This window comes from Danio rerio, chromosome 10, assembly GCF_052040795.2.
Source record: "Danio rerio strain M-AB ecotype USA chromosome 10, GRCz13ab, whole genome shotgun sequence".
NCBI lineage: Eukaryota > Metazoa > Chordata > Actinopteri > Cypriniformes > Danionidae > Danio > Danio rerio.
In genome coordinates this window covers 42,605,001-42,627,273 of record NC_141030.1, presented here as the reverse complement: position 1 = coordinate 42,627,273, position 22,273 = coordinate 42,605,001, and the positions used below count along the sequence as shown (strand labels likewise).

Sequence of the window (22,273 nt, the reverse complement as noted above, 5' to 3'; positions counted from 1 at the left end):
AATGAAAATCCTAAAATCGCCCCTGCATGAATTATCCTATAGTGCATGTGTTTGGACAAACCCAAGCTCATTCTGAAAACGTAGCCCCGTGGACGCTTCTTGAGACCGCGATTTACATGGCCGGAGGTACGTATGGCCGCATTTAGTTTTTTCAAGCGAACGTTGCGGGCGGTGTTACGGGGTGTTACGTCAGCGGAGAGAAGGCCTGGAGGAGGAGCCGGCAATGTTCGAGACCGGGTTGAGTCCGGGAGAAGAGCGGTTCCAGAAATTAGGTAAGACAAAAAACTTAATCCAAAAAATAAAGCGAACGAGTTCATAACGGGGTGAGAATGCGGCGAAATCCGAAAACGCAGTCCAAATCGAATGAGAGCTTTTCTTTTTTTGCAAGGCTTTCGTAAATCGTCGCTTGGGTTAAGGGAAGGAGGAGGAGGAGGTTGGCCGGGTTGGCCGATTGGCTGGTGTGCCGCCCAGTCAATCGTTCAGACATTTAGCCAGTCAGTCAGTCGGACAGATGGTCGCTCAACAGAGGCCTCCCATTTAAATGGTTTAAAGAATTACAGTCTTTTATTTTTTATTTTTTTAACAAACATACTGTAAATAAACAAATTCTGCAACACATCACTTAAAAATGTTCATAAAGACTCAGAAACTGTGCAGAGGTGCAGAAACCGTGACCCTAAAACCCGAAAGCCAAACCCCGAGAAGCCTGTAATGTTGCACCCCTAGTGGTTAGTGAGATTTCTCCAGAACGCAAGCTTTCTCTCTCTGTGTGAAAGAACTAGCAGCTTGTTTGTCGCAGCTGCTCTCCATATCTCCAGGGACGCATTACTTTAACTGCTCATAAATATATTAAAACAGTTAGTCTTGGCAGTTTTTAGTCACTGTGGTCCATTAGTTGCAGGATTGAGAATCACACATGCTTATACAACCCTTTCGGAAAGATTTGTTTTCTGGTGTTTTCAGTGGTTCTAAATGTCCAGTGAAAAAAAAAAGTTTTTTAAAAACAGATCTTACAAAATAAAATCTCCTTCTAGCTATTTACATCACAGCTCAAACTTTTGTCTCAGAATTAACACTTTAAATCTTGCATTTGTTTAGTTACAAACTCACAATTGTAAGTTTGCAATGCATACCCAAGTGAAACATCTGAACCACAAGAGCCTATAAACCTGCATTTGCAAACAATAAAGTTTCAACACCGCCTCACTATTGTAGAATTGCCAGTTTATATTCCAAACATTAAAGCTGAGATGTAAACTAAGAATTTTAAGACCATGGGCTCTATCATACACCTGGCGCAATGAGGTGCAAGACATGTTTGGCGATATTTCTTGCTGTTTTTAGACCAGCACAACAGTAGTTTTCACGTTTTGCAACACATTGTTTAAAAAGCAAATCTATTAGCGCCACCTTGTGAATTCATGGGTGTGCTGGTCTGAAAAGGAGGTGTGTTAGTGCACATTGTTGGTGCGTTGCTATTTTGAGGAACTGAAATAGACCACACCATTGACCAACTAAAAGCTGCTCTAAAGTCCAGTGCAGAATGCCTTAGTTATAGACTTTAGACTTATAACTAGCACATAGATTGTTAAAATAGAGCCCAGTAAAGCAAAATATCAGAATGTGCAAATTTAGAACTGTTAAACATAAACAAAGAATTGCAAAATGTAAACAAAAACTGACGTAAAAACTAATAATGAGATGCAAGGTCAGAACTGAGAGATACTGTATAAACTCAAAACTGTAAAATATAAAAAACAGCGAGATGTGAAACCAAATATAAAATCAGAATTGCACATGAGAATTGATAAATGTAAATGAAAAAAGTGATTTTTTTTGTTTGTTTCTTTTTTCCATTACAAACCAGACACTTAAACCGAAATTACAGAATCTAAAAAAGATAATAAGTGTTATTTTGTGAAAAAAGCATCAAAATTCGCAAGCCTATGCTTACAAAAACAATGTTAGTTCATTTTTGACCCAATTAACAGATTTAGGTCTTGATTAAAGCATAAACTCTACTGACTTTGATACATTTTATCAAAATATTATTTGTTTATTGTTATATTTTACATAATTTCTACTGAAAACGAGCCAAAAATTCTAAATGAAAAGAATTTAAAAAAAAAGTGAATAATAATTTTTTACAGTTGTATTAACCTTTAATGAAAAGAACAGTGTAGAGAATTCACAAGAAAGTATGGGGAGTAGAGAGAGGGGAAATATCGACAAAGGACCTCGAACTGGGAATCGAACTCAGGTCGCCGTGAGCACCTTAGTTTTTACATATGATCTAGCTAGTTGATCCTTCAAGATAAAAAAAAACAAAAACAAAGATGAACATAAAGAGACAGTAAACTGGAAACAGCAGACTATTTCTCATCCATACACTGTAAGAAGCCACAAGTTGATGTTACTTTAAAAAGTAAATCCATTGCAACTTGGAATGGTTTAGTTTTACAATTATGCACATGATTCATTTACTTAATCATTGCAATGGTTTTACTCACTTTTTTAAGTAAAGCAAACTTTAAAAAGCAAATTACTGAAAAAGTGAGTAAACTCGTTAACTTCAAATTACAAATGAAATGAACAATGTGTACGAATATAAAAATTAGGTCAACTTAACAGTTCGAAATTACAACAGAATTACAAACATTTCATTTATTTTCCTTTGGCTTAGTCCCTTTATTCATCAGGGGTCACCACAGAGGAATGGCAGCATACACTCATTTACACACATACACTACAGCCAATTTAGTTTATTCAATTCACCTATAGCGCATGTCTTTGGAGTGTAGGGGAAACCAGAGCACCGAGAGGAAACCCAAACCAACACGGGCAGAACATGCAAACTTCACACTGCATCCAAAATGGTGAAAAGCCTTGGAGTAACGATTGATGACCAACTAAACTTCTCTGAACACATTTCTAGAACTGCTCGATCTTGCAGATTCACACTCAGAAAGGTCCGACCCTTCCTATCTGAACATGCAGCTCAACTCCTTGTTCAAGCTCTTGTTTTCTCCAGACTGGACTATTGCAACTCTCTACTAGCCAGGCATCCAGCTAACTCTATCAAACCTCTTCAGCTGCTTCAGAACGCAGCAGCACGAGTGGTCTTTAATGAACCTAAAAGAGCACATGTCACTCCGCTGCTCTTCCGTTTGCACTGGCTGCCAGTTGCTGCTCACATCAAATTCAAATCTCTGATGTTTGCCTACAAAGCGACTTCTGGCTTTGCTTCTTCTTATCTGCTCTCACTTCTGCAGATTTATGTGCCCTCTAGAAACTTGCGTGCTGTGAATGAACGTCACCTCGTTTTTCCATCCCAAAGAGGGAAGAAATCACTTTTTCCGAACTCTCGCATTTAATCTGCCCAGTTGGTGGAATGAACTCCCTAACTGCATCAGAACGGCAGAGTCACTCGCTGTCTTAAACAAACGACTAAAAACTCAACTATAGTCTCCACTTTCCTTCCTAATCTGCAATTGCCTCTCTGGCTCCACCGCTAACTGTATAACAGAAAATAATAATAATAATAATAAAAATACTAATGTTTGGTTTCTTACACTTTACATACCTGAAACTTGCCTACAACACTTGTTCATTGTTGCTCTTAGAGTTGTGTAAATTGCTTCCTTGTCCTCATTTGTAAGTTGCTTTGGATAAAAGCGTCTGCTAAATGACTAAATGTCACACAGAAACACCAACTGACCCAGCCAGGACTCAAACCAACAACCTTCTTGATGTTAGGCGACAGTGATAACAATTGAGCCACCATGTCACCCCAATTACTTACATTTTTTTAAAAGTAATTTCAACTTGTTGTTTTTGAATAATGGGTTTACTCACTTTCTTAATAGCTTTTTACAGTGTACAAAATATTATATAAAAAAATTGTTCTTGTTAAATTAATACATTCAAATGGAGTGAACGTAAAACAATTAAGTTGTCACGAAACAAAAAAAATCAAGGATTGTGTTGTTTCGGCTCATTTTAAATCAGTACTTTGAACAAGCAGCAAAATCATTTTCTTTTCTTATTTTTCAACATTTAGCATAAAATCTGAAACATATTTATGATCCAACTCTATATAAACTCTTTTTTTGTGTATAAAAACCAGCAAGTTTTATTGATAATCTAGTGAAACATCAGTGAAACATCAAAGAACAAATCAGGGAAACATCAAAGAACTTCAGCTCTTAAGAAGAAACATTAAATATTGAACAACTTTAAGTCAATAATGGTGAAACATAACAAAAAACAAAGAACATTCAGTTTGAGTCTGATTACAGCAGATTAAACACTCGGAACATTCAGGCCTTTCGTCAGATCCTGCATTATCACCATATTACAAAACAATCATCACCAGTTGCATCAGTAATTAATAAACACTGTATTATTGATAACAGTGGATTTAGAGTGAATTTAATCTTATGCCGATAGAGCCTACCTGACACAAACACATTCCTTTTTAGTCTGAAGCCACTCCATGTTAGATAGAAAAGAAAGAAAAGAAAATATCGCTCCATGGGGATTGTTTGTTAAGATTGCATGGCACTGGACTTCTGTCCTCAGTCGCTCTATAGCCCTTTTAAGTCTATCAGTGAATAGAGACACCTCAATAATTGAAAGTGAAATTCAAGCAATGTAACTTAATTCCAGCCAGTAGCCAGTGATACAGTTATTGGGCAGAACTGTGAACTTCGCTGCGGCTTGAATATCAGTGTTTTTAAACCATGGACTGTACAGGAACTTATTTACCTTCAGATTTCTTAATGTTAGGACAATAAATATTGCACACCTAAAGGCAGTTCCAGTTGAATTAATGCTATCCATGAATAAGTATTTTTGGAATTATGTGTAATGACATTTTTAAGTGGATGGTTTTGAAATTAATGGCTCTTTTAAAAAAGAGTTTCTTTTTTCTCATATTTGTTTTCTATTGGTGACTCTTTTATCCTTTTGATTCTGGAGTTATTTTGGAATAAATATTGACTGTTACACAATATTTAAACAATTTTAATGTACGAAACAAATATTAGAATTAGTCAGAATTATTATCCCCGCTGAATTATTAGCCCCCCTGTTTATTTATTTCCCCAATTTCTGTTTAACGGAGAGAAGATTTTTTAAACCCATTTCTAAACATAATAATTTTAATAACTCATCTCTAATAACTGATTTTATTTTTTTTTTGCCATGATGACAGTAAATAATATTTGATTATAGGAGTATATTATACACACTGATACTGTATTTTAAAACCGTTATAATCATTATAACACAATATATCAAACAGATACTTAAGAGATAATTTAAAAACACTGCTGCTGTATGAAATTTCAATAATAATAATAATAATAATAAAATAATAATAATAAAAAATAATAAAATAATAATATTATTAATAAATAATAATAATATAATAATAAATAATAATATAATAATAATAATAAAATAATAATAAAATAATAATAATAATAAATAATAACAATAATAATAAAATAATAAGAAGAAAATCAATAATAAGAAGAAAGTAATACTACAACTACTAAAAATAATAATCATCATAATAATAATAACAATAATTATAATATAATAATAATTATAATAATAATAATAATTATCACTATTATTATTGTTTTTAATATTATTATTATTATTATTATTATTATTAGTAGTAGTAGTAGTAGTAGTAGTGGTAGCGGTAATAGTAGTACTAGTAATAGTATAATTATTATTATTATTGTTGTTATTAATAATATTTTTTTTTTCGGCTTAGTCCCTTTATTAATTATGGGTCACAACAACGGAAGAGAGGGGTCTGGATGCCGACCAGGTGCAGTGCAATCTGAGCTGCATCCAATGCTTTTTAACGTGCTTACCTAACCCCACCCCTAACCCTACCCATCACAGTGACGTCACTAAGACCATCGAGAGCATTGTGTCTGACATTGCATCGCTGAGCATCATAAAGGCTGCACCCAGAATTCCATATACTATTACAACGGATTGAACCACCAACCTATTCAGCATGTTTTACGCAGCGGATGCCCTTCCAGCTGCAACCCATCACCATACGCACTCATTCACACACATACACCATGAACAATTTAGCTTACCCAATTCACAATTTCTTGCTGTGAGGCGATTGTGCTACCTACTGCACCAACCTGACGCCCATTATTATTATTATTATTATTATTATTATTATTATTATTATTGTTGTTGTTGTTATTATTATTATTATTATTATTATTATTATTATTATTGTTATTATTTATTATTATTATTATTATTATTATTATTATTATTGTTATTATTATTATTATTATTATTATTATTATTATTATTATTATTATTATTATTATTATTAAAATCATATGAAAAATACAATCATGCTGTGGTGACAATGCAAAATTTTTGTAATTTCGTCATCAGGATGACAAAATCATTAATGAAATTATAAAATGAATTTGCCCTTTACACTGAAAAAAATTATTCAGTATGATTCTTTGGATTTACTAATTTCTTGTCTTTACGTTAAGTGGCTGTTAACAATTTATTTGGACTGAATTTAAACAAACAAATTAAGTTGAATTTTAATAAATTTAATTTGTTTGTTTAAATTCCACACAAATAAATTGTTTGCAACAGTTTTGCAGACATCATTTTTTTCAGTGTATGAACTACAGTTGAAGGCAACATGATTGGCCCTCCTGTGAAATTTTTAGTCTCTTTCATGTTTAGGGAAAAACATGAGTCATGTTTAAGGAATTTTTAACCAAAAAAATGATGTCTGCAAAACTGTTGCAAACAATTTATTTGTGTGGAATTTAAACAAACAAATTAAATTTAATAAAATGTAACTTAATTTGTTTGTTTAAATTCAGCTCAAATAAATAGTTTACAGCCACTTAATGTAAAAAAAGTAAATTCAAGGAATAATCTCTGAATATTTTTTTCAGTGTATTACAATACAATACAATATTGTTTAATGTTTTTTTTTCTTCTGAAAAAAGTTTCTTTTTATTTCTTTTAATTTGTCGAAAATAAATGTGGCTTTTTAAAGAGTATTTATTAACACCCTTAGGAAATATTTTTATCGATGGCCTACAACACAAATCACTTGTCCAATGATATGCCTTAATTCATTGAATTTGCCTAATTCAATTCAATCCAATTCAAAATTGTGCAGTAAGCAGCTTTAAATTGCACTTCAAGCTGAATACAATATATACACTGTAAAAACTAACAGTCAACTTTATTAAATGAAATGAGTGTAGTTAACTCAAAATTGACTGAAAGTTAATTCTACTCATTCGAAAAGAGTTGTGAACTCAGTGTTGAAGGTCATAAGTTAGTTAAATACCTCATTATTTCAACTTAAATGGAGTAATATATAAATCAGGCTTAAGTTCACAGTGCTTGTATAGATTAGTTTTTTTAACTCAAATGGTGTGTAGCAATAAGTTTCCTCAAACAGTTTGAGTTGCCTTGACTTTATGAGCTTTACAGTACTCAGTTGGTTTGAGTTCTCTTCATTTATTGGGTTTTACTGTGCTCACGTTGCTTTGTTTACTCAAATGGATTAAGTTCACACTACTCATTAGGATTAGTTTTTGAACTTAAATGGTTTGTTGCAATTGGTTTCCTCAAATGGTTGTGTGTGTGTGTGTGTGTGTGTGTGTGTGTGTGTGTGTGTGTGTGTGTGTGTGTGAGTGTATTAAAAACTAATAAAATATTATTTACAACCACGATGGCAAAAACAAACATTTAAAAAGAACGTTCGAGGTTACAGAAGTAACCCTTCGTTCCCCGAGGAGGGGAACGGAAGTGCCATGAATGGGAGGATTCGGATCAGAAGCCGCTTATCTGGAGAGTATTGAACGGGCCAATGAATGAAATTAATTGGCAGCGTAAGCTTGCGCAGGTGTGCGACATCTGCAATTATCTCAGCATATAAGCACACCTGAAGCCAGCAGACGCCATCCTTTTAAGCTGAAGAGACTTTCAAACAGCTAAGGGACAGTCATTATGGCGACGGAATATAGCACTTCCGTTCCCCTCCTCGGGGAACGAAGGGTTACTTCTGTAACCTCGAACGTTCCCCTTCGGTTGGGGAACTTCAGTGCCATGAATGGGAGAATATGGAAAGCGCCATAATGACTGCACCTTACCAACACCCCCGATGAGGAGATAGTCAAGCAAGCGTGACGCACCCACATCATGGGGGGCGCGGTCCTCCAACGTGTCCCTGGCCCTAATTTATCCTACTTCAACAGAAGTTTTACGGATTTAGATATATTTTTTGGGAAGTCGTGAGCATCTAGATAATTCTAGGAAATACGACAGTACGTTGGGAAGCGTGCAATCCCGATAGGGAGGACGCTGCGGAGGCCATCCGTTACCCAAGGGGGGGATAGATGGCAGAATTTACCGCGTCCCGGACTGGCAGAACTCGTGCAGTCACATCCGGGGAAGGGAAAAAGTGCTCTTTTACTGATGTTTTGGTGGCACTGAAAAGTACCGTTGTTATCGGGGCCCCGCCCTCCAGCGGGGAAAGAGCAAGTTTCCTCTTCTCCGGATGGCCTGTCTCAGGGACGCTTCGCGGTCCGTTTACCGGACTTAACGGCGCCCTGGGCAGGAGGGGCTGCCTGCTTTCGAGGTGAACGCCGCGCCCGCTTGGCCGGAGGCGCAGGCGGGGGCGGGGCAGCACTCGTTGGCGGGCGCCCTCGGCGAGGAACAGCGGAGGTGGATGGCTCGGCGGGCGGAGCGGGCTTACGGCCACGCCGATAGATGACATTGCCCATCGCATCCGACTGCTCTTTCACCGCCTTGAATTCCTGGGTGAATTCACCGACGGTGTCGCCGAACAGGCCAGCCTGGGATATGGGCGAGTCAAGAAAGCGAACTTTGTCAACGTCGCGCATATCGGCCAGGTTTAGCCAGAGGTGGCGTTCCTGAACCACAAGTGTGGACATCGTCCTCCCCAGCGCACACGCGGCGGACTTAGTAGTCCGAAGAGCATAGTCGGTCGCGGTGCGCAGCTCATGTAATAAGCTTGGGTTGGACCCGCCCTCGTGCAGCTCGGCCAGCGCCTGCGCTTGGTAGCGCTGGTAGGTGGCCATCGCGTGCAAAGCAGAAGCAGCCTGGCCCGCAGCCTTATAAGCTCTGGCTCCGAGGGAGGCAGACAACCTACAGGCTTTGGACGGGAGGCGGGGCAAACCCCGCCACGTAGAGGCGCCGCGCGGACAAAGATTGACCGCGATAGCGCGCTCCACTGACGGGATCGCCTCATACCCCCTGGCAGCTCCGCCGTCAAGGGCGGTGAGGGCGGAGGCACTCGCAGCACGGGCAGAGAAAGGTGCCCTCCAGGACTGCGTGAGCCTACTGTGCACTTCCGGGAAGAAGGGGACGAGAGGCTTCGAAGGCTTCGCCTTCTGGTCCTCAACGTAGCACCCATCTAGTCGGTCCGGCCGCGGAGCTGGGGGATAAACCATCTCCAACCCCACGGCCGAAGCAGCCCGGGAAAGCACGGCTAACATGTCCGCTTCAGGATCCGATTTGACAGCGCTCACCTGCCCGGAGGGGGCGAGCGGGTCCGGATCTTCGTCGGACAGTGAAAGCCCACCCTCCGATGCCGCGGAGGACATCTGATCTCCGGTGTCAGCGAGTGTGAGAGCTACCATCTGGTTAGACGGATCACTCTCACCACCCGAAGCTTGGATGGAGCGCCGTGAGGAGCGAGAGGTCCGCGAGCCCGTGGGCGGCGGATTAGCTCCCGCTGAAACCCTCAGATCTGCCCGAGCGCCCGCTGCTTTTTTAGAACAGGAGGCAACTGGGGTGGCTCGCTCTCTTGCGAAAGTTAGCCGCGATCTTAGCTGTGCAACGGTCATGGCATCGCAATGACGACATGAACCGCCCGCGAGCACCGCATTAACATGCTGGACCCCCAAACATGCAATGCAGTGATCGTGTCCATCATCCGGAGACAGGAAACCCCCGCATCCAGAAACGCACAGTCGGAGCGCCATCCTGAAAAGGACGTGCTGCACGACTGTGTTGCTCTTTTAGGAAAGTTGCAACTATACGCACCGCTCTGGAGGACCGGACCCAAAGAACCGCAGGCAAGGGAGTAACCCAGCTCGACCGTCTGCCACCGCGAAGACCCACTCTGGACCGGGAGACACACTCGTTCGCTCTGAAGTGCTGATCAGCAAGAGGAACCCTCATCGACTCACTCAGAAAGGATCTGAAGCGAAAAGGATGGCGTCTGCTGGCTTCAGGTGTGCTTATATGCTGAGATAATTGCAGATGTCGCACACCTGCGCAAGCTTACGCTGCCAATTAATTTCATTCATTGGCCCGTTCAATACTCTCCAGATAAGCGGCTTCTGATCCGAATCCTCCCATTCATGGCACTGAAGTTCCCCAACCGAAGGGGAACAAAAAATTCACAGGACGACTGCACAATATATCGTTTAAACATTGATATTGCAATGTGTGTTTCCGCAACAGTCACTTTGCAGGATTAGATTATATATTAAATATTAAAAGACAAAGATATTATTATTTTAAAATCATTTATACCATGATAATCATGTTATTTATGTTAGATTTTTCAATTTCTGTACCTGAATACAGTTAGCCCCTCCAGAAAGCAGTAAAGCACTGTTGTATTTATATATGCTTGTAATTTAATATGATTTGTGCGGTGCATAGAAAAAAACTTGATCATTTCATGTCATTCTAAACGAATGAATTCTTTCAGCTTAGAGCTGTTCAAATCATCTGAGGAAATTATATTCATATCACAAAATACATTACAGAAAAACAAAATATCGCATTGTCAGATTTTTCCAAAATTGTCCAGCCTTAACACACATACATAAAAAAAAAAAAACTATACAAAACAATTTTGCCATATAGAGATTGAAATGTATTTATATTTTGTATAATATACATATATATATTTTATATGTAAAAATAAGTCAGTATGTTCTCGAAAATAAGCATGCATGTGTGTACTTATATATGCGTCTGATGTCAGAATTATTAGCCCTCCTGAGAATTAAATTTTCTTTTAAAATATTTATAATAATAATTAAAAATATTTTCTGAATGATGTTTAACAAGAAAATTTTCACAATATTTTCTATAATATTTTTTCCTCTGAAGAAAGTCTTATTTGTTTTATTTTGGCTAGAATAAAAGCAGATTTAAAAATGTTTTAAACCATTTTAATGTCAATATTATTAGCGCCCTTTCCGATTGTCTACAGAAAAAAACTATTATTATACAATGACTTGCCAAATTACTTTAACTTGCCAAATTAACTAGTTAAGCCTTTAAACGCCACTTTAAACTAAATAATAGTATCTTTAAAAATATTTAGTAAAATATTATGTACTGTAATCATGGCAAAGACAAAAGAATCAATTATTTGAAATGAATTATTAAAACTAACATGTTTAGAAATTGGGGAAAAATATACAGGCAGGCGAATAATTCCGGAGGGCTAATAATTGAACTGTACATAACAAATATACACAGAATATCCACTTAAATTATGTCAAAAGAGACTTTTATTTTGGACGAGATTAATCATAATTAATATTTGCTCAGAATATGCAAAAGATCTTCACAATAAAACAGTCTAGACAGACACAAGAAGACGACGGCAGCTGCTAACCAGACACGATGCGTCTGATTTAGTGCCACAGACATCCTCATCCTCATCATCATCATCATAAAGCATCATTTATGCATTCAAGAGCAGCCAGACTCTCCGCATCTTTCGAAATCTGCACGGTCAGCATCTGTCAATCTGATCCAAAATGCAGCAGTCGGAATCATCGGGCTCTCGATTATCTAAACGACACAAACGGCCAGACACGGCTCTTTAAATATGAACCGAATGAATTTATAATTAATCAAGCTTTTCAGAAAGCGCTCCGGGGCTGTTTGATTTAACGGCGATCCTTATCTGCCCGAAATAACAGAGCGAGCGCTTTCTTTGTGGCGGCACGTTCCTGTCTTTCGCAGGCCATCATTGTGAGCTCCTGCTGAGCACGACGGCTCATATTTATGGGCTGAAGATGCGACAGCTCAAGGGCAGAGAGCATGTTAACGTCAGGCTGCTGGAGAAAACGTGCACGCTTTAATAATGGCATCCAAATCAAGCTCTGCTTCGGAAAAATGTTGCATTTTTTTACAGCTTTTTACTATTAAAATTACGGTATTTTTTTTTTAAATGCTAAAGCTACACTGTAAAAAATTACAGTCGTCTTAAAGGTAAAAAAAAACTGTAAAAATACAAAAACTAGACTGTGAAAAAATGTCTGTGATTTCAATTGTAAAAGCTGTAAAAATGCTAAAACTAAACTGTAAAAAATTACCATAATTATAATGGAAAAAAGCAGTAAAAATGCTAAAAGTACACTGTAAAAAATTACCGTAATTTCAATGGTAAAATGATGTAAAAATGCTAAAAGTACACTTTAAAAGATTACCGTAATTTCAGTGGAAAAAGCTGTAAAATATGCTAACACTGTAAATATACTGTTAAACATTACCATAATTTCAATGGTAAAAAGCTGTAAAATTGCTAAAAACTGCATTGTGAAAAATTACCGTAATTTTAATAGTAAAAAGCTGTAAAAATGCAGAAAACTACATTTTGAAAAATTACAGTGATTTCAGTGCAAAAAAAGCAGTAAAAATGCTTAAACTACACAGTAAAAATTACCGTATTTTCAATAACAAAAAGCTGTCAAAATGCTAAAACTAGACTGTAAAACATTACAGTAATTTCAATCATAAAAAGCTGTGAAAATGCTAAAACTACACCGTAAAAAATTATCATAATTTTAATGGTAAAAAGCTGTTAAAAATGCTAAAAGTACACTTTTAAAGATTACCGTAATTTCAGTGGAAAAAGGCTGTAAAAAATGCTAACACTGTAAATACACTGTTAAAAAAATTACCATAATTTCAATGGTAAAAAGCTGTAAAAATGCTAAAAACAACATTGTGAAAAATTACCGTAATTTCAGTGGAAAAAAGTTTGTAAAGATGCTAAAACTACTAAAATGACTGTGTTTGTCCACCAGATGCCACTGTAGTTCGCCAGCAACCCCCAGCGAACTACAGTGGCTTAAGAACTACATTTCCAAACATTCTTTCGCGCACACACCCGGTCTGTCATCTACACTGATTTACAACCACAGCTGTCTTCGTTCTCCGTTGATTACCTGGACTATATATTCAGTCATTTATCCTCCATTTGTCAGTTGGTCGTTGTCGTCTCTGGTATGTTGTTCCTGATCTCGCTCTTGTATCTTGTTAAAGTCTAGTTCGTGTTTAATCTGTCTTAGTTTCTTGTTTTGTTTGTTTGTTTGCCATTTTGTTACTTTGTACTTTGTATTTTTGTATTTTTGTCACATTCTCTGCACTATACATCAATTAAAACTGCACTTGGATTCTACACCCGTTTTTGTTCCTGTTCTTGATCACTCGAACGTGACAACTACACTGTGTAAAATTACCGTAATTTCAGTGGAAAAAAGCTGTAAAAATGCTAAAACTACACTATGGGAAAATTACCGTAATTTCAATGGTAAAAGCTGTAAAAATGCTAAAACTACACTGCGAAAAAATACTGTTTTAAATTTTTAAAGTTCAGAGTTTTTAAAGCAGTACAAACCCATGCATTTGCCCTTTTTATAACTTCTGATGGTAATTTCATTTTGGGTGATTCTTAAACATTTTAAAGTTGATTATTTTAAAAGCATGTTATGACTTTTAAAAACACCTTATGGTACGAAAATGTGCATTTAACCTTTTTATACTTTCTGATTGTAATTTCATTTTGGGTGCTATTCAATCTACTGATTTTTATCTAATTTTATAGCATCAAATATTAAATGATAAAAAGCATAGAGTCAAATGAATCAAATATCTGAATATGTTACTTCTAAAATTATATTTGTTTCTAAACCAGTTATATTTGTATGCTTTAAATACCCAAGATTAGTTGCTTATGCACAGTACAACATTACTCTTATTGTGTTTAATCAAATGAATGCCGAGAATAAGAGATGAGTTTTCACAAATATAAACAAATCTTAATGCAATATTGTTTGTAAAGGTTTAGTGTTTCCATCCTGCTCTTTTCTACAGCACACAACTCTTGTTTCAAGGTTGTAAGGGTTAATCTGAGGGGCCGGTCTTGTGGTTTTCAGGGTAAATATTGATCGCACATTACTTAAATAAATCGGCTGGCTAGTTCTGAAAGGCTCTGGCGATGGCTGGTTACACACTATCAGTGGACAAATGCTAATGTGTTTTCAAAAGACAAAGCCATATTTCTGCTGGCCCTAAACGCAGCTGTCATTGTGCTCAAACAGCCCCGCCACACACACTCCTTAAAGTCAGCATTCATTCCCATTCACCAGCAGTGACTTTTCCTGTTGCAGAACTTTTTACAGACTTTTAATAACACGGGTTGAACTTAAATTTAAAAGCATTTGAAAATAAAACTGCATTGTATTGTAGGAATTTCTTTTTGGGTGAAATTTCATGTACTTTAATTTAGATGTTTTTGTCTAATTTGTGATTTTTGTTTTTCTGAACCAGCTAATTTTGTACATGTATTAGGTATTTTTCAAGACAAACAATTGATCTACAAATGTACACTAGATTAAATCATAAAACTAAAAGGCACTCTATATTGGCATTGATAGGACATTTTCAATAATATAAAAATATACAGTGGAAAAGGTTATTTTAAGCACCTTTCTTTGAAAAAAAAAAGTTTAAAGACATTCATCAAACGTTTATTTTCCTTCATTGATTTTTCTTTGGCTTAGTCCCATTATTCATTAGGGGTCACCACAGCGGAATGAACCGCCAATACATTTTTTTTCAACACAATATTAAAAGACTCAAGGGTTAAAACAAGTTTTCAATCAAATAAATAAATGATAAAATATTTTCAAAAGTAAGTCATCTCATAAATCAAAATGTGAGATTTTATCTTTTTTGGGGATGAAATTTAATGTACTTTATTTTATGTGCTTTTGATTAATTTGCGATTTTTTTCTAAGCCCTGTTTGCATATTGTATAATATCAAATATTCAATATTTAAATATTTGAGTACAAATAAACAAGTATCTGAATATACAGTATGTTACTTCTGAAAGATTTGTTTTTCTAAACCAGCTAATTTTGTAGCTGTATTAAATATTTTTCAAGAAAACCGTTTATGTACAATTGATTAAATCATCATAAAAAAAGGGTTCTATATCGGCAATGGTGGGACATTTTTAATAAGATAAAGTTTAATGCGGTGGAAGAAGTTTAAAATGGTTATTTTAAGAAATATTTTAAAAGATTTTTGATTAAAAAAATGTATAATAAAAGACTTTGAAAAGCAAATCATCTCATGCAATATTTTTATTAATAAATAACATTATATTTGCCTTAAGAAACTGAAAATCTGACAAAATGTGAGACAAATTTGACATTTTTATATTTATTTTATACTGATTGTGATTTTATTTTGAAAGGTGAAATTTTATGTATTTTATTTTATGTGCTTTTGATTAATTTGTAATTTTTGTCTAAGCTATATTTGCATCTTTTATAATGTGAAATTTTCATTGTTTAGGTACAAATAAAGAATTAAGTTTCTAAATAAATGTTACATTTAAACACATTTTTTTCTAAACCGGCAACTTTTGTCACATATTTTTCAAGACAAACCACTTATATCAAATTGACTGAATCATCATGAAACTAAAAGTCACACTGTATTGGCACTGATGGGAAATTTTTAAAGGATATTTTAAGCATCATTTAAATAAAAAAAATCGTTTAAAGACATATTTTTTCAACATAAAATTAAAAGATTTAAGGGCTAAAAAGATTTTTGATAAAACAAATAAATAATAAAAGACTTTCATAAGCAAATCATTTCAGAAAATATTTCTACTAATAAATAACATCACATGTAGCTTTAAAAAACTAACACAAAACGTGAGATTTTACCTTTGATTGTCAAATTTAATGTATTTAATTTAATTGTGCTTTTTGATTAATTTCTGATTTTAGTCAAAGCCATTTATATAGTAATAGTAAGACATTTTATAGTAATTATTAAGAAAAAATAAACATATCTGAATATATGTTACATCTGAAATATATTTATTTTTTCTAAACCAGCTATTTTTGTAGCTGTATTAAATATATATAAAATATTTTTTTCAAGACAAACCATTTATGTACAATTAATTCAATCGACATAAAACTAATAGGTTTTATGATGACAATTATCAGACATTTTTAATAAAATAAAGGTCTATACAGAGGAAAAAGTTATTTTAAGCATCATCTTAAAAACATTTAAACACATATTTTTTAACACAATATCAAAGGTCTCAAGGGTGCAAAAGACTTTAGATCAATTAAATAAATAATAAGACTTTCAAAAGCAAATCCTTTCATAAAAAAATTCTTCAAATAAATAACATTACATGTTGCCTTAAAAAACTAACACATCTCTGTTTTTGTAGCTGTATTAAATATTTTTGAGATAAACTGTTTATGTGTACAGTTGAAGTCAGAATTATTAACCCCCTTTAATTTTTTTTTCTTTTTTTTTAATTTCCCAAATGATGTTTAACAGAGCAAGGACATTTTCACAGTATGTCTGATAATGTTTTCTCTTCTGGAGAAAGTCTTATATGTTTTATTTTGGCTAGAATAAAAGCAGTTTTAATTAAAAAAAAAAAAAACATTTTAAGGTCAAAATTATTAGCCCCTTTTAGCAATATTTGTTTTCGATAGTCTACAGAACAATCGTTATACAATAACCCTAACCTGCCTAGTTAACCTAATTAACTTAGTTAAGCCTTTAAATGTCACTTTAAGCTGTATAGAAGTGTCTTGAAAAATATCTAGTCAAATATTATTTACAGTCATCATGGCAAAGATATATCAGTTATTAGAGATGAGTCATTAAAACTATTATGATTAAAAATGTGTTAAAAATCTGCTCTCTGTTAAACAGAAATTGGGGATAAAAATAAACGGGGGCTAATAATTCTGACTTACGGTATATTAAATTAATTAGTAAAGGTTCTATACAGTGGAAAAGGTTCATTAGACATTTTCAATTGTTTTTTGAAATCTTTATTTAAATAAAACATTTAAATACTTACACATTAAACCATTTGGTCCCACTTTATATTAAGTGGCCTTAACTAATATGTACTTACAAAGGAACTAATAGTTTGTTACAATGTACTTTCTGTGTAAATACACATGTAAAAACACATGTATTTACTGTGTACTTATGCTTGATTAAATACATGTCTGAAATTACATCTGTAACTAACTTTTGTAATTACATTTGTAAATACACTGTTGACCATCCCTTACACCTTAACCCACCCTTAAACCTACCCATGCCACCAAACCTGTCCATAACCCAACCTCTATCCCAACTCAAAAGCACCACAAGTGTTCTCAAATACATCATAAACACAGTAAGTACATTGTATTTATTTTTTGATGTAAGTGCAGAGTAGTTTAGGACACTTAATGTAAAGTGGGACCAACCATTTACAATACTTAAAGACTTAAGGGCTAACTAGATTTTAGATCAAATAAAGTAAGTCTTGGTGAATGAATAAGAGTTCTATTTTTCTTCTTAGTTGTATTTATAAAAACTTGTAGATTATATATATTATATTTTATGCATGATTCACTCACATACAGGATAATCCCAAATCAAGCTAACATTATAAATACCTTTCAAATAAAAATGTTAAGTTATCTGTGAAATTATACTCAAAAATCAATATACAGTTAAAGTCAAAATGACTACCCCTCCTGTGATTTTGTGTTCTTTTTGAAATATTTCCTAAATCACAGACACAAGACATTTTTTACAGTGTTTCCTATAATATTGTTTCTTCTAAAGAAAGTCCTATGTTTTATTTCAGCAAGAATGACAGTTTTGATTTTTTTTTTAAACATTTTGAGGTCAAAATTATTAGCCCCTTTAAGCAATATTTTGTTTTGATTGTCTACAGCACGGCGAGGCAGTGGCGCAGTAGGTAGTGCTGTCGCCTCACAGCAAGAAGGTTGCTGGGTTGCTGGTTCGAACCTCGGCTCAGTTGCCGTTTCTGTGTGGAGTTTGCATGTTCTCCCTGCCTTCGCGTGGGTTTCCTCCGGGTGCTCCAGTTTCCCCCACAGTCCAAAGACATGCGGTACTGGTGAATTGGGTAGGCTAAGTTGTCCGTAGTGTGTGAATGTGTCTGTGGATGTTTCCCAGAGATGGGTTGCGGCTGGAAGGGCATCCGCTGCGTAAAAACTTGCTGGATAAGTTGGCGGTTCATTCCGCTGTGGCAACCCCAGATTAATAAAGGGACTAAGCCGACAAGAAAATGAATGAAAATGAATGAATGTCTACAGCAAAAACCATCGCATACAATGGTTTGCCGAATTACCCTAACTTGCCTAACTAACCTAGTTGAGTATCTAGTAATACTAGTATCTAGAAAAATATCTAGTCAAATATTACTCACTGTCATCATGGCAAAGATAAAATAAATCAGTTATTAGAGATGAGTCATTAAAACTATTATGTTTAGAAATGTGTTGAGTACAAATTGGGGGATAAATATACAGGGGGGCTAACAATTCTGACTTCAACTGTATCTTGTGCTGAACTCATGTAAACAAACAGAAAGTGTGTGGGCTCTGCAGTGGGCGAAGGGTCAGTGTGTTGGCTGCAGGCCGTCTGCATGTTTCCCGTGGGCTCCGCAGGCTTGACGGAGCTCAAGGTAATTAAAGCAGCGGCGGGTGGAGGCGAGCGGGAGAGCCACAGACTCCCAGCTCCAGTCCTGCCGCGGGCTACAACGGGCCTGTGGCAGAGCGCCGCAACTTAACCAGCTTGCAATTTGCTCTCATGAATATTAAGCACGGGCCAGCCGTGTCTGGGTTAATAGACCCCCGCTCTCCGCCAATATGTAAAGCCCAAGATCTCCCCAGATGCTAAAAAAAAGGGCGAGAGCCAGAGCGCCACGAATCCCACCGGAAAAGCCGCGTTTCTGTGGGCTTTTTTCATCTTTTAAGTGAGATGATTTGAATATGATCTGAATAATGTCAGAGCAAACGTTCGTTTAGAGCCTCCCCGGTGGTGCGGAGGAGATCAAACGGCCTCTGCAGATCTACATCAATTACCAGACGACTCTACTGTGCTGATGTCTGAATCTAAAGCGCTGCGTGATGAGCCAATGAACAAACCGACAGCAGCGCAGCTAAACCACTGACATCTGACACACAAACATAAGCGCAATAATTAAGCCAACTAAGAGTAAAGTTACCTAGGAAAACACAATTAATTACTGTATACAGTTGAAGTCAAATTTAAAGTTAAATTAAAGTATTTTTTTTTCTTTTTTAAATATTTCATAAATGATGCTTAACAGAGCAAGGAAATGTTCACAGTATGTCTGATAATATTTTTTCTTCCGGAGAAAGTCTTATTTGTTTTATTTTGGCAAGAATAAAAGCAGTTTTTCATTTTTTTAACACCATTTTAAGGTCAATATTATTAGCCTCTTTAAGCTATATATTTTTTAATAGTCTACAGAACAAACCATCGTTAAACAATAACTTGCCTAATTACCCTAACCTGCCTAGTTAACCTAGTTAAGCATTTCAATGTCACTTTAAGCTGAATGGAAGTGTCTTGAAAAATATCTAGTCAAATATTATTTACTTTCATCATGGCAAAGATAAAATAAACCAGTTATTAGAGATTTATTATGATTAGAAATGTGTTGAAAAATTCTCTCCGTTAAATAGACATAGGAAGAAAAAAAAAGGGGGTCTAATAATTCTGACTTCAACTGTATATACACAGTATTTCCTATATTTTTTTTTTTCTGGAGAAAGTCTTAATTGTTTTATTTTGGTTAAAATAAAAGCAGTTTTCAATTATAAAAAAAAAAAACATTTTAAGGTCTTTATTATTAGCCCCTTAAACAAGATTTATTTCGATTGTCTAGTGAACAAATCACTGTTATACACAACTCACAATCATTCTGATTGCGTACCCCTACATATATTTCTGGAGAGAGCAAAATGTTTTTTGCAGTTTTTTTGTTCCATGAATTCGCCAGAGGCCGCTGTGCACGCTTTTTCAGATCTCAAATTTCTCTCACAAGTGCTATTTGAGCCTGCTGTTCTCTCGTAAATACACTGGAGGTCTCGACTGACTGAGTGACTAACTGACCCATCCCCCATGTTTCCCCTTACCCAAACCCAACCAATAGTGTTTTAAAAAGCATCGATTGACCCGCCCACCGACTTACCTAAACCCAACCGAGAGTGTTTTAAAAAGAACCGATTGACTTAATCACCCCCTTCCCCAAACCCAACCAATAGTGTTTTCAAAAGCAATCAAGAAAAAGAAAAGCCCTTGCGGCAGCCTGATTTTTACCACGTTTTCAGATTTGACTACATTCTCACCATGTTATTTACTTGTTTATATTATTTTTATTTTTTTGGTTTCTGTTTTTGTCTTGCCAGCTTTCTTGTCTTACCGATGTACAAACAAACTGGTAACAGCAGGAAAGCTGCCCATTCGGAGGTAAAGAGGTCAGCTGGTAAGTAAAAAAAAAAGAAAGGCATCATACCACCTGGTAGTATTTGTTTTATAGACGAAATGCAGCCATACGTACTTCTAGCTACATAATTTGCGATCTCTAGAAATGTATATAAGGCTTCGTTTTCAGAATGAGCCTATGTTGGTTATACAATGATTTGCCTAATTACCCTAACTTGCCTAGTTAAGCCTTTAAATGGTGGTGGTGGTGGGGGTTGAGGGGGTTATAATCCAGATTTCAACTGTATAATGAACTAAGCAATACTATAGTATAGTATAGGAGTACACAATCAATGTCACAAAGAAAGGTGTGGTAATGATAATATACAACAGTTAAGCATAAAACTTTGCCAACAAAAACATTACATTAAAATCCACAGCAGAAACTTGCATCACTGATCACCAAAGAAACTTTGTTTCTGAATGAATCAGCATTTTAAACGAATCAATTGAATGGATGTGTCCATGATCTTTTGGAAATACGACTCTTTTATGATTAATCCAGGGTGACACAATGGCTCAGTGGTTAGCACTGTCGCCTCACAGCAAGAAGGTCACTGTTTGGAATCCTGGTTGGGCCATTTCTGTGTGGAGTTTGCATGTTCTCCCCTGTTGATGTGGGTTTTCTCCAGGTGCTCCGGTTTCCCTAACAGTCCAAAGACATGCGGTATAAGTGAATTGATTAAACTAAATTGACCGTAGTGAATAAATGTGTGCATGAATGCGAGAGTGTATGGCTGTTTCCTAGTACTGGGTTGCAACAGGAAGGGCATCCGCTGTGTAAAACATATGCCGGAATAGTTGGCGGTTCATTCCACTGTGGCAATAAATAAAGGACTAAGCCGAAGGAAAATAAATGAATGAATGAATGAATGAATGAATGAATGATTAATTCAACCTCATGCCAGGCAAACAGCATTTTATTGTGGGTCTAATAATAGTAAGTCTTTCTCTGAATCTGCTTGTTTTGGAGTTTTAGGCTCATGTGATTAACTGAGGACACCACACACTTCATCAGTCAGATAAAATCCCCAAAGGAGCACCAGAGGTGAAAAAAACACTAAGATTGGTAATTATCAATGCCACCCTATAGCAAATAGGAAAACCACAGAGACATAATAGCTTATATATGTGCTAGTGTGAAATTAGCTGATGGAAGAAAACACTCCAGCCTACCATTATGATTTCTAAAAATAATTTTAAAAGCTTATGATAGCAATCAAGTGCACAATAGGTATCATTCATAATTTTGTAATCAATCAAAAATGTCATTTACTTGGAGACAATTATTTCTCTGAAACTGCTTGTAAATTTCAGAAATATTTTGACAGAAATGGCAGGAAACACAGTGGACCAAGAAATATTAATTAAGAATTATTTCAGTTATCAGTTATTTTAATTTTTAATGTAATTTTCTAATCAAATGTGTTTTTTTTTTTTTTTTTGATAATTTACGTAAACGTGAACGTAAAATGCTTTTACAGAATATTTAGTGCACCCTAAAATACTATTTTATTTGTAAGGAATATATTTTCATAAACATGCAATTTTCAATCATAAATTGTTAGTAATTAGGAAGTAAC

The 22,273-nt window shown here is 35.5% G+C and overlaps 1 protein-coding gene across 7 annotated transcripts in view; it reads right to left on the bottom strand.

The window, feature by feature from the left end:
* Positions 1-22,273, bottom strand: part of dscama (Down syndrome cell adhesion molecule a) — a 185,008-nt gene that overhangs the window by 148,580 nt on the left and 14,155 nt on the right. For 2 of the 7 annotated variants that reach the window (XM_087269682.1, XM_087269683.1), the window contains exon 1: positions 4,457-4,735. In XM_087269682.1, the coding sequence (XP_087125808.1) occupies positions 4,457-4,535 (79 nt within the window). In that variant the 5' untranslated portion in view covers positions 4,536-4,735. 7 annotated transcript variants of the gene reach the window in all.